Genomic DNA, 13,611 nt, shown 5'->3' on the forward strand with positions numbered 1-13,611 from the left:
GCCTCTTGCTGTTGGGGAGGACGCTGACATATTGTGGTGCTTGGCTTGGCTGACGGTTTGCAATGTTTGATACAATAGGTGCCTAGACTGTGTTCACAGCTGCATCCCTACACACACACACACACACACACACACACACACACACACACACACACACACACACACACACACACACACACACACACACACACACACACACACACACACACACACACACACACACACCATTTTTTGTAACAATAATTGTCTCTCCTCTCTCCAACGCAGTTAGTGAGACCTTATCTTTAACACAAGTGGATTCACACCACCCAATCAGGAACCAGGTTTGGAATAGCATGCGTGTTTAAATTATTCAGTGGTGCCAGTGGCTATGTTAGCTGAATTATCTTCAGGGGTGTATGTTGTTGTGTCTTTGGAAAAAGAGTGTTGAGCTGCCATTGTTCTCAACGTACACAACAGTAAATTGGGTTGAAAATAGACCTCTCTGGCGTCTGCACTTCCTAAGTGGACATCCGTGTGATGTAGATCTATTGATCTATGACTATACCGTCTCCCTGCTACTCCACTGATCCAGCCATGATGCCCGTCCATCCTTTAAACCAAGTGTGCCCACACTTTTTCAGCTTGCGAACTAAATTCAAAATGAGCAGGTCAAAATGATCTACCTGCATTAAAATAAAATAAATGCTAAACATATATTTATTTACATACTGAGTACATATTCTGATGACTTGCTCTGAATGGAGTCAGCCAGGGTTGCAGAGTCCGGACAGCAGCTGCTGGTAGGTAGTCTCAAGCAGGCTTCCAAATGACCAGCAATGATGGTGGAATGGTATTTGTACTTAATAATCTTCATGTGGGAAAAGGCTGCCTTTTTCATTTTTTCATTTTTATTTTTTGTTTTAAACAGTGTATTCTTGCTCCAATTCGTTTGTTATTTATCACTATCATTATTGAATACTTCCTAATTCCCTTTTACCGAGTGCCTTACTTTGCATTGGGGTAAATGTCATAAACACGTCAGCTCTCTGTGCTGGTGTCTATGTCTCTGTGGGCCGCCCGGTGGAAACACTGTGCCACAGAATAACTCAACAGCAAACAAAGAGGAAGTCGGGCTCGGTGCCAACTTCCTGTTTAGCCCTGCCTGTCAGCGGGAGCCTCCGACATACTGACTGACAGGGAGGGATGGATGGAAATAGAGCGAGAGAGAGAGAGAGAGAGATGGAAAGAGAGCTAGTGCTAGAAAGACAGAGCTAGACAGACAGAGCTAGACAGACAGGGATGGATAGACAGAGACAGACAGACAGACTGGGATGGATAGACAGAGACAGACAGACAGACAGGGATGGATGGACAGAGACAGACAGACAGACAGGGATGGATAGACAGACAGGGACGATAGACAGAGAAAGACAGACAGGGATGGATAGACAGAGAGACAGACAGACAGGTATGGAGAGACAGACAGGGATGGATAGACAGAGACAGACAGACAGGGACAGATGGATAGACAGAGATAGACAGACAGGGACAGACAGACAGGGACAGACAGACAGACAGACAGACAGACAGACAGACAGACAGACAGACAGACAGACAGACAGACAGACAGACAGACAGACAGGGATGGATAGACAGAGACAGACAGACAGGACATAGAGATAGACAGACAGAGACAGACATACAGAGACAGACAGACAGGGATGGAGAGAGAGCTATACAGAGACAGACATACAGAGAGAGAGACAGATATACAGAGCTCTACTCCAACAACATCCACGGAAAATACAATCTGTTGTGCAAACTTTTGTTCATTGGGCAATGCTTTTCTTTATTAAAATATTTAAATTTTGTTTATTTTGGGTTGCTGTGATTTGTTTTTTATTTGGTTGTTATTGATATGTTGTGTGCGCCGTTTGGAAACCTAGTCATGCTGGAATTTCCATAATCCATAAAGCATAGCACTTTTATTAGGGCTGTCAGAAGACATGTGGATAAGGAGGTGACCGGGGAGACACCAATGCCACGACAGAAGAACATGGACAGCAATGTTTTTCACTAACCGCTTGTTTCTCCCGAACAAGACTTCCTTAAATGTGCGCTGTGAGAGTGTCGCTACAGACGGCTCGTAAACACAAACACACGCGGCCCGTCGACTACCGACCAATAAAAGCACAAAGGATGAAACAAAGGAGAGCGTACAAAAGTACAACGTGATGTTGTTCGATATTCGAGGAGTGGGATTTGGACAGGTTGTCTGCGTGGTTCTGTTGGCCTGCTTTTCTTAAAGTGAGAAACGGACATGAACAGGGCGGGCATGGTTGGTTGTTGTGAACCTACCTCGTCAGCTCCTCCATGAGCTGGGTGTGGTCAGGAGGGAAGAACTTCACCACGAAGCGGAGGATGGTGTTTTTAGGCCCTGAGAGGGAGAGACAGACAGTGATTAAGGGTGGGGAGAGAGAGAGCCAGAGAAAGATAGAGAGAGACAGAGAGAGATAGAGACAGACAGAGATTAGGGCTGTTTCCCAATGTGAATGCTCAACGGCCGCCCTTTTAAGGACGCTACGTCATAGAACGCCGACAAGCACTGTTCCCATGTTAAGAACACTCGGAAATTTGCGCCCTTTATTTTTGACAATTCTGAGATTTTTCAAGGATGCATCAATGGATCCTCAACGAGCCAAAATACCCACAATTCTTTGCGTTCACGCGCTGCGCGTGGTATTTAAAAATAGCGCATGGAAAGCAACACGCATTGCTTTACACAAGTGAAGTTATTTGAACGTTTTCAGAAATATTATGTGCCGTATTGCTTTTTATAGATCAATCATGTAAATGCAAAAATATTACCTTTTTCAAACGTTTTTGCAACGTAATGATAGGCTATATTTTGCATGGATTGATTTGTTTTAATATGTAAGTAGTTGGTGTTTCAACAAACTACTGTCGCCAATTACAATTGAAACATATAAAATATACAAATATTTACCACTGGAGCAATATTAAAAAGCGGAAGCGCTTCCACACTAGCGAGTCGTTCCAAACACTGAACGCTACAAACGCCAGGCAGCACTCTAACCAGAACTCTAGCTCCATCGCCATAGGACGCGACTCGCAAGGAAGTGTTCTAGCAAGGCTGCAGCCTTCACTTTGGGAAACAGCCTAAGTGTGGGGAGAGAGAGAGACAGAGAGAGTCAGAGACAGATAGAGAGAGATAGACAGAGATTAAGGGTGGGGAGAGAGAGAGAGAGATGAAGACAGAGTAAAAGAAAAGAGACAAAGACACAGAGAGAGAAAAAAAATAAAGAAAAGATAGAGAGAAGAGGAAAGGAGAGGAGAGGAGGTGAGGTGTGATGAGTCTGGATTGAGAGACTCTGCATCTGTTAGTTTGTCACATATTTTAGTTTCAAGGTCAAAAGTCCCCCCTCATCGTTCAGTCACTGTCTTAGTCAGTGTCTATCACAAAGATGCATGTCACTCAAAAGGTTTCCATCTAGAAGGTACAGAACGGCAAGACACATATTGAATGAGGAGGTTGTGAGCTTACTCCTTATCTGTTTGAGGATTGGCTTCAGCAGGTCCAGCCATACCTGGGAGAGGGAAAGAGAAAGTTAACAGTATTTTTTCATTGGATATTAAAACAGCTTGAAGGGGCAGGGCTTTCTGTTTAATAGGCCGACCGGACGTTTTTTCACTTCCCACTGACTTAGGAATCTCAGGCCATTAAATACGAGCGTCAAACATTTGACTAATAACTAGGGATGCACGATGTATCGGCATTAATATCGGTATCGGCCGATGATCGTCATTTTTTAACATACCGTTATCGGTCCGATGAGAAAAATTGGGCCGATATCCACAACCGATGTATATCCTCTAGTTGATGTTTGTGTGTCGGGAGAGGGAGAAGGAGGGGGAGGGGGAGGGGGATTTGGCCATGTGTATAGGGGGATTATTTGTTTATCAACACAGCGGATGCGCGCGCAGAATGATCGCAAAATATAATTTGTTTGACCGGTTGCCATGGTTATATCCGTGTGGTTAATTTGCAGTTGCGGAGTAAATTAGCGATGTTGTCAGCTTGCTGTTACATAAAATTGTAATCAGAAAACGCGGTAATATGCTATAGACCCTATAGTATCTGTGGTATAAAGGCTAAAAGTATAGACCGTCGCGATTCCAATTGAAATGAATGCCGCGGTGATTATTCTTCAAAAAAAAAAAGCTGGTAAATTGTGGAAAATGAATTCAATTGTAATCAGCAGGGATGGGCGTGAGGAATCGATTACACGAGTACTCCTCGTTACAAATGAACTTGGTTGGTGTACAGGCAAACTCGAGTTTGCATATACACACACAAAGTTTTCTGAAGCAAATGTATCAATTTTCTGTTGGCGCCACTAACGCATGCCGTGGGCACAAAGCAAATGAAATGTATCCATTTCTGTGTGGCGCGTTCCGTGCCGTGTGCAGGCACGCCAGAATTCAAAAAGTTAAGAGATGGCGGTTAAAGCAAAGCGCAGCGAAGAATTGAAATACTTTAAAGAAATAGGAGATCATAAGGAAAAATGTAAAATATGCCAAGCAAAATCGAGCTACCAGAAAGTACTATGCGGCAACATATGCTCCTGAAACACAACGGTGAGTTTGGGAAAGCAGACCCGCAGCAACCAAGTGTGTCGGCTATTTTCACCGCCGCAAGACGCAGCTGAAATCCCGGCCGTGTAGAGAAGATCACAACGCTGAGTATTTCCATAGTCCATTTGCTGCCGTTTTATTTGCAGCTTTAAATTATTTGCAATGGTTAGGCTACTTGTTTCGTTTTTTTTTTTTTTAACTGTTACAGGCCTTGGTTCGACGTGATTTAAATTGTGAGACGCATATTTATTTTTGTAAGGAAAATGTGTTTTGAATGTTTGCAAAAATAAATAATGAATACTCTGATAACTCTGACTGTTTTGATGGAGAATAAGCATTACATGTTTGGTTGGTAATATTGCCATTCATCATCAGGTCTATTCCTGCTGCAGATGCGTTGCATTCTAAAAATAGATTAGATTAAACGAGTACTCGATTGATCCTCGAGGAATTCCTTCGATCACTCGAGTTTGGAATTTACTACTCGTGCCCATCCCTAGTAATCAGACAACGCGGTAATATGCTATAGACCAGGCATCTCCAAACGTCGGACTGCGGTCCGGGTCCGGACCAAGTGACACTCCTATCCGGACCCATGACCAATTAAAAATAATAAAAAAAATAAATAAAAAAAGATGATTTCACTATACAAAGCATGATAGTAAAATCATTTCTCACTGAAATACAAATTGAAAGGCAGAATAGTCTGTTACAGCATAAAAACAGCAAAAAGCAATGATCTTCACAGAGCAAAGATCATGCACTCACCGAACTCCCCCCCCCTCCCTCCGTCTGTCACGGCATGTGCGTAATAGCGTCACTCAAATAATAGCCAATCAAATTTTTTGTTTACCGGAAGAGCGATTTGGAATGAGAAAATGACTTGCTCGAAAATAAGGAAATTTGACCCCGAAAACAATTTAAAGAGGAATGGACTGACCAATACATGTTCATTCTCCCGCAAGGCAGTACAAAACCTTTGTTGTGTCTTTTATGTGTTGAAACCGTGGCGCTGATAAAAAGCGGGAATATGCGGCATTACGAATCCAAACACAGATCCTTCGAGGAAAAGTATCCCCGTAGTCAGAAGTAACCCTGCGTTCACACCAAAAGATGCATTTGCTGCCCGAACGCGTTGACGCCTGAGTTTTGCGGCGCGTCAAATCAAGTTTTGCGGCGCGTCAAAGTTTTGCGGCGCGTCAAAAGTTGAAATATTTCAACTCGAGCAGCATTTGACACGCCGCAAAATACGTGAACGCGCCCTTCGCCCGTGCCCGGCAGCGGGCATGCCGCGCCGCAAATCAGATTTTGACGCGCCGCAAATCAAGTTTTGCTGCCCGTTTTCTCGGCAGCAAATGCTGCGGCAGCAAAGCAGCAACGCGTCTCTACATTCACTTTGAATGGGATCACGACGCGCGTCAACTTTTTGCATCTTTTGGTGTGAACGCAGGGTAAGAGCGTGGAAAATATCCGAGCTGAGAGCTCAGTACGAGAGGTCTACGCGTGTCTTCACATACTCATTTACAGGCCAGCAACGTGCAAGTGAATGCTCACTTAAGATTGCATGGATTTTGGGGCAACATAAAAAAACTTGTTAAGGAGCGCTTGAACGCCGCTGCCGAGACGTTACTTGAAGGTAAACAAAGGGATGAATTGTGTGAAAAAATAAAGCAAATCCCAATGTGAGCTGCAACGAAAATCCGAAATGTTATCAGATGACGCACTGTCACAGCTTCATGCGGCTGTTCAGTGCCCCATCCTTAGCCATTGATGAGTCTTCAGATGTAACGGATAATGCCCAGCTTTTGGTTTTGCCATTGTTTAATCAAGACAAGAAAGAGATCTGTGAGGACCTATTGGGTCTAACACCACTTGAGACACTGTTTTGCTTACTTGAAATGAAGGCCTGATGCTCTTTTTTTGTGTTTATTTGAAATGTAGGCCTGGTGTACCTGATTTGCTTACTTGAAATGTAGGCCTAATGCACTTTGTGTTTATTTGAAGTGTAGGCCTAGTGTTGCTGTTCTGCTTACTTCACATGTAGGTTATGCATTTTTTATGTATACTTGAATTGCAGGCCTAATGTACCTGTTTTGTTTACTTGAAATGTTAATACGCGTTACTTTGTCTTACTAGTCTTTCATGGTTAAAAGTAAGCTATTTGGAAATTGAAAATAAATACACTTGAAATTATAAGGTAATATGCCGTGTTGATTGTAGTTGACAAAAGAAGGCTATTATGACGTGGTAGGTTCGGACCATTCTTGGAAGGAATTTTTAGTAACTGGACCTTGTTCAATTTTAATTGAAGACCCCTGCTATAGACCCTAGAGTATCTGTGGTATAAAGGCTGGGACGAATTTCGAATAATAAATATTAGGGGTGTCAACAATAATCGATTCGGCATGCATCGCAATGCGGGGCATGCACGATTCAGCATCGATGCGGCAACGAGCCATAATCGATTATGTCGCTGTTTATTTCCGGGCCTCGAGTGGACAATAGAGTTGTGAAGTACATGCTAAGCGGCGGTGTCACGTTAAAATTGTACCGGGGGTGAAAATTGTACCGGCCTACGTCATCAGTTGTCCGTTGCCAGGCAACGGACAACAGATTACGTAAGGGGTTGTCCGTTGTCAGGCAGGTTTCAATCGCGCTCATGTTGCCGAAGACGAAATAACATAACACAGATAACGGATCGCTAGATAACACTTGTTTTTGCTTTATATTTGTATTGCATTTAATTGTTTAATCGAATTTAGCTAGTAAACTGAGTGTTTAATGTGTATCATAGTCTAGCTAGCTTGTGTTAATTTAATTTCCTTAATTAAATTTAGAGAATAGATTATAGGTAATACATAGATAGATAGATAGATAGATAATAGATAGATAGATGGGTAGATAGGTGAACAGGAATTTACTAACTGGCAAATGTTTTTTATTATTATTATTCACGTTATCCCCATAACATTTAGCTATTACTGTGTAGGGAAATAAATAAATACAATGCAATACATTACAAATAGAAAGTTAGGAACGCTAATAAATGTAATTTGTAAAATAAGTGTTATCTGTCTTGTCGCGCTCAATGAACGAGTTCGCGAATGTTCAAGAACCTTCCACGTCATTCGACGCGATCGCCCGTTGCCAGGCAACGGGCGACGCGATCGTCTGTTGCCACGCAGGTTTGGAATGGATTACTATGGATGACGCAGGCCGGTAGAATTTTCGCCCCCGGTACAATTTTAACGCGACAGCGGCGCTAGCTAGCAACGACAACGCCTGATTTCCACCGGGGACGTAAGCGCCGCGGAACGGCTGTGCCGCGGTCACCGCTGCTGATCGCTGCCACTCTAATCAATGAAACCATTTCCACCGGCTCAGCAGCGTCCCAGAAGCTGCGCGCCGCGCCACACCGCAGCACTACCATTCCATAGCACTTCTATTTTTGACGCGAGCCGTTCTATTTCATGTAGGCTTCGCCTTATGGGCTTGTCCTGTGTCCTGAAAATTCAAACTATGCACCTATCAGCGTGGGCACCGCCCACATTTCCCACGGTATCGTGTCTATATAACGCGGTGTATACCGTCGCTCATCCTCCCTTTTCTTTCAGCACTTGTGCTTATCAGCGAGAAATTGAGAACTACTATTAAGAAAATGAGAACTTCAACACGGATCTGCCAAGCCGGTGGCAGCGGCTCGGGCGAGGCCGCGGACAAACGGCCCTTTTCAGGGCCACCTGAGAGCGCTCCTGGAGCTAGGTCCTTTTCAGGACTCCTATGCGCCTCCTGTCCCGCCTCCCTGGCACTGGGTGACGGGCACTTGGCGTGCTTTCGGTGCCTCGGCGCCGACCACGCCGCGGCTGCTATGGCGGCCCCCGTCTCCTGTGTCGCCTGCCGGGAGCTGCCTGAAGAGGGGATCCTCTCCAGGCATCTCTTCTTTTCCCCTGCGGTAGAACTGGCTGACGCCATCGACCTGTTCAGGGCCGGCCCTTTCGTCGACGATGGCATCAACGACGCCTCCATGGACGACGTCTTCGGCGACTCGGCGTCCGGTTTTTCCCGCTCTCGGGTTACAACCGCCACCGTCATACAACACGAGGGTCCGCGCCGGATGACCGATCTCTTCCGGGAGATCATGGGTGAGGCGGCGGCCATCAAAGGGATTCCCATGCCGGCCCCGCCTCTTGCCCCCGTATCTGACGATATGCCGGGTGAGTGCTTTCGCACCCCATCTTTTTCCCGGCGGGTTACCCAGTGCTGCAGGTGAGGACCCTTCGACCCTGAAGGCTCCGGTAAGATCCTACACGGATTTCACCAACGTGGAGGGGTGGGCCGATACTCAGGCGAGGGGGATCCCTCGCCTGGAGCCTCCCCTGGCAGCGCTTCTCTGTCCGGGCGCCGGATGGCTCCCTAACGAAAAGCCGCTGCCCCCCGACCGCCTCCAGAAGCAGATTGTCGGCCTAACGGACAGGGTGTTCGTTTGTGCCTCTCATCCGCGGCGGCGGTCAACAACATCGCCCTGCTCTCCTCTGCCATGGTCTCCTTGTCGGCTGACAGGGAGGCCTACGGCCCGGAGGAAGCCGCGAGATGGTTGGCGGTTTCCCGCTTTTCCAGCGCCATCCTCCAGCTATGCCAGCCGATAGCCGTTTCGGCCGGCCGGCATATGGCGTGGGCTACCATGAATCAAAGGGTCATATGGCTCTCCCACACTGCGGTGCCGGAACGAGAGCGGGCCAGCCTCGTCCAGGGTCCACTAGCGCCGGATGGCCTATTTGGTCCCAGGTTCTCCGAGGTGCTCGCGCACCAGCAGTCAGTCAGTGAGAATCGTTCCCGGTTCGGGGCGATTCTCACGGGCTCCTCCTGCCAGCAGGCTGGGAGGAAGCGGGGTCTAGGCCGGTCCCAGCGTTCCAGGGGGCCGCCTACGACTCCAGCCCCGGTGCAGCAGCAGCCGCAGCCGCAGCCGCCGCGCACCGGGAGAGCAACAGCGCCACGGACCGGGAAGTTCCGGACGCTTGCTCCTACTTTTTCTTTCCCTATTAAAGAAAAAAGTAAAGACCGTTCGGCCGAACGGCAGTGCATGGTACCTAAAGAGCGATATTCCTCAGGCCACCTGCATCCTACGCTTGTGGTGCGCTCCTCCATGTTGCCTCTTTCCCCCCCTCAGCCCGGTGGCTGTAGGGTGGCGGTCGGACGGCGTGTTCACATGGCCTCTGGTTCACCTGCTTCCAAGAAGCGGCGTCCCTTGGAGCCTCGTGGACGGATCAGAGACTCGTTGCACGAGCCCGTGGATACGGCCGCTTGTACCGGTCTCCTGGTTCCCCACATTATAGGTGAGGAGACTGGTCCACGTGTTGTGGCTACAGCCTGCGCACGCCGCACGCGCACGCCGCACGCGCACAGGTGCTGCGGCCGAACGGCTCGCTCCCTGTTCAGCGGGCACGAGCGCGACGTCTAGACAGCTCGTTGTTTTTACAGCGAAGTGTGTGGAGACGGCGTTGGAACCGCTCAGGCGTCAGGGAAAGAGGATTCTCTTCTACCTAGACGACCTGCTTATTCTGAGCAACTCAGAAGAGACCGCGAGAAGGGACACCATCCTCATCCTCATCCTCATCCTCATCCGCTTATCCGGGGTCGGGTCGCGGGGGGAGCAGCTCAAGCAGGGGGCCCCAGACTTCCCTTTCCCGGGCCACATTGACCAGCTCTGACGGGGGGATCCCGAGGCGTTCCCAGGCCAGTGTTGAGATATAATCTCTCCACCTAGTCCTGGGTCTTCCCCGAGGTCTCCTCCCCACTGGACGTGCCTGAAACACCTCCCAAGGAAGGCGCCCAGTGGGCATCCTTACCAGATGCCCGAACCACCTCAGCTGACTCCTTTCTAAGTAAAGGAGCAGCGGCTCTAATCCGAGTTCCTCACGGATGGCTGAGCTTCTCACCCTATCCCTAAGGGAGACGCCAGCCACCCTTCTGAGAAAACTCATCTCGGCCGCTTGTACCCGCGATTTCGTCCTTTCGGTCATCACCCAGCCCTCATGACCATAGGTGAGGATAGGAACGAAGATCGACCGGTAGATCGAGAGCTTTGCCTTGCGGCTCAGCTCTCTTTTCGTTACAACGGTGCGGTAAAGCGAACGCAATACCGCCCCCGCTGCTCCGATTCTCCGGCCAATCTCACGCTCCATAGTACCCTCACTCGCGAACAAGACCCCGAGGTACTTGAACTCCTTCACTTGGGCTAAGGACTCATTTCCTACCCGGAGTAAGCAATCCACCGGTTTCCTGCTAAGAGTCATGGCCTCAGATTTAGCGGTGCTGATCCTCATCCCAGCCGCTTCACACTCGGCCGCCAGCCGATCCAGTGAGTGCTGAAGGTCACAGGCCGATGATCCAATGAGGACCACATCATCTGCAAAAAGCAAAGGGACACCTTGTTGGTGATAAACCATCTCTCCTTCCTGGGTTTTGCCATCAACTGGGAGAAGAGCTCACCGCTCCCCAGCCGGCAGACAGTCTACCCGGGGCTTTGCCTAGACTCAGCCACCATGACTGCGATGCTTTCGCCTCCTCTGCGAGACGCCATCCTGTCGGCGCTCTCCCGTTTTCACGTTCGCAGAAACGTGACACTGAAACGTGACACTGTCCACCATGCGCCTGTTAGGGCTGATGGCAGCTGCCCACCCCCTGGTCCCCCTGGGTCTGCTTTTTATGCGCAGACTCCAGCGGTGGTTTGCTCGCCAACGGTTGGACCCCAGGCGACACAAGCTCAGGGTGCTCCTCGTTCCCCGTTCGGTGTCGCCAGACCTGGAATATTGGAAAGGACCCTCCACCCTTCTCAGGGGTGTTCCCCTGGGCAGGGTGGCGTCCTACGTAGTGGTCTTCACGGATGCCTCGTTGACGGGTTGGGGAGGAACATGCCTCTCTCACTCGGTCGCAGACGAGTGGCGCACGGCCCCGACAGCACACATAAATGTGTTGGAGCTCGACGCTGTGAGGAAAGTGCTGTTGCATTTCTTTCACCTGGTGCGCGGCCGCCACGTTCTGATCAGGACAGACAGCGTGTCGGCGGCGGCGTACATCAACAGACAGGGGGGAGTCCGCTCCCCTGCTCTCCACCGAAAGGCGGTCGAGCTCTGGCTTTGGGCTCATCAGTATCTCCTCAGTCTGAGAGCCCTGCATATCGCGGTCGCCCAGAACTTTGGAGCGGACCTCATGTCTCGCGGCGGTCCCCGCCGAGACGAGTGGCGGTTACATCCCGACATTGTCAGACTGATCTGGCAGAGGTTCTGGGACAGCGCAGGTGGACCTCTTCGCGGCCAGGGAGAACACGCACTGCAGGTGGTGGTTCTCCCTCAGCCCTCGGGATCTTCCCCCGTTGGGGGTAGATGCGTTGGCACACACACCTTGGCCGCGGGCTCTCTTGTATGCGTTTCCCCCACTCCAGCTGATCCTTCCTCTTCTGGAACGGGTCAGACAGGAGAGACTGTCCCTGATATTAGTGGCCCCGGAGAACCGTTCAGCTCTGTGGTTTCCAGAGCTGGCCGAGCTCTCGCGGTCGGCGCCTTGGCCAGTACCGTTCAGGCCGGATGCGCTTTCACAGGCCCACGGGACGGTGCACCACCCGCCCGATGTCTCGGGACTAGGGATGGGCACGAGTAGTAAATTTCAAACTCGAGTGATTGAAGGAATTCCTCGAGGATCAATCGAGTACTCGTTAAATCAAATCTATTTTTAGAATGCAACGCATCTGCCGCAGGAATAGGCCTGATGATGAACGGCAATATTACCAACCAAACATGTAATGCTTATTCTCCATCAAAACAGTCAGAGTTATCAGAGTATTCATTATTTATTTTTGCAAACGTTCAAAACACATTTTCCTTACAAAAATAAATATGCGTCTCACAATTTAAATCACGTCGAACCAAGGCCTGTAACAGTTTAAAAAAAACAAAAACGAAACAAGTAGCTAAACCATTGCAAATAATTTAAAGCTGCAAATAAAACGGCAGCGAATGGACTATGGAAATACTCAGCGTTGTGTTCTTCTCTACATGCCCGGGATTACAGCTGCGTCTTGCGGCGGTGAAAATAGCCGACACACTTTCACTTTCACCGTTGCTGCGGGTCTGCTTTCCCGAACTCACCGTTGTGTTTCAGGAGCATATGTTGCCGCATAGTACTTTCTGGTAGCTCGATTTCGCTTGGCATATTTTACATTTCACCTTATGAACTCCTATTTCTTTAAAGTATTTCAATTCTTCGCTGCGCTTTGCTTTAACCTCCATCTCTTAATTTATTGAATTCTGGCGTGCCTGCACACGGCACGGAACGCGCCATGGAAATGGATGCATTTAATTTACTTTGTGCCCACGTCATGCGTTAGAGGCGCCGACAGAAAATTGATATACATTTGCTACATTTGAAGAAAACTTTGTGTGTATATTCAAACTCGAGTTTGCCTGTCCACCAACAGAGTTCATTTGTAACGAGGAGTACTCGAGTAATCGATTCCTCACGCCCATCCCTACTCGGGACGGTTGTTGGTTTGGCTCCTGAGAGGTTGATCCTGCAGGGCAAAGGTTTGCCTGAGACGGTTATCAACACTATTCAGAGTGCTCGTGCGCCTTCTACTTCTTCCCTCTATGCGGCGAAGTGGTGCGCCTTCTCTAATTGGTGTGAGACGAACCACGCTGTCCCATCTCAATGCGAGGTGGGAAGCGTGCTTTCGTTTCTGCAAAACTTATTGGAAAAAGGTTTGGCCTTCTCCACTATCATGGTCTATGCGGCAGCCATTTCGGCTGGCCATGCAGGCTGTGATGGTGGACCGATCTTCAGCCATCCACTGGTCAAGAGATTCTTGCGTGGGGCTAGACGGGTTAGGCCTGTTTTCACGCATGCTTACACCACGCTGGGATCTCCCCACCGTGTTGCGCGGATTGTCATGGGATCCTTTCGAGCCTTTTTCTCAGGCCC

At 48.9% G+C, this 13,611-nt stretch overlaps 1 protein-coding gene across 3 annotated transcripts in view; it reads right to left on the minus strand.

Annotated features, from left to right (window-relative positions):
* Positions 1-13,611, minus strand: part of LOC115541590 (FERM, ARHGEF and pleckstrin domain-containing protein 1) — a 132,541-nt gene that overhangs the window by 69,872 nt on the left and 49,058 nt on the right. For all 3 annotated transcript variants that reach the window (XM_030353374.1, XM_030353373.1, XM_030353372.1), the window contains exons 4-5: positions 3,548-3,590; positions 2,341-2,419 (exon numbers count right to left, since the gene is read on the minus strand). In XM_030353374.1, the coding sequence (XP_030209234.1) occupies positions 2,341-2,419; positions 3,548-3,590 (122 nt within the window). The remainder of the gene's footprint in view (positions 1-2,340; positions 2,420-3,547; positions 3,591-13,611) is intronic.

This window comes from Gadus morhua, chromosome 4 (genome assembly GCF_902167405.1).
Source record: "Gadus morhua chromosome 4, gadMor3.0, whole genome shotgun sequence".
Lineage (NCBI taxonomy): Eukaryota > Metazoa > Chordata > Actinopteri > Gadiformes > Gadidae > Gadus > Gadus morhua.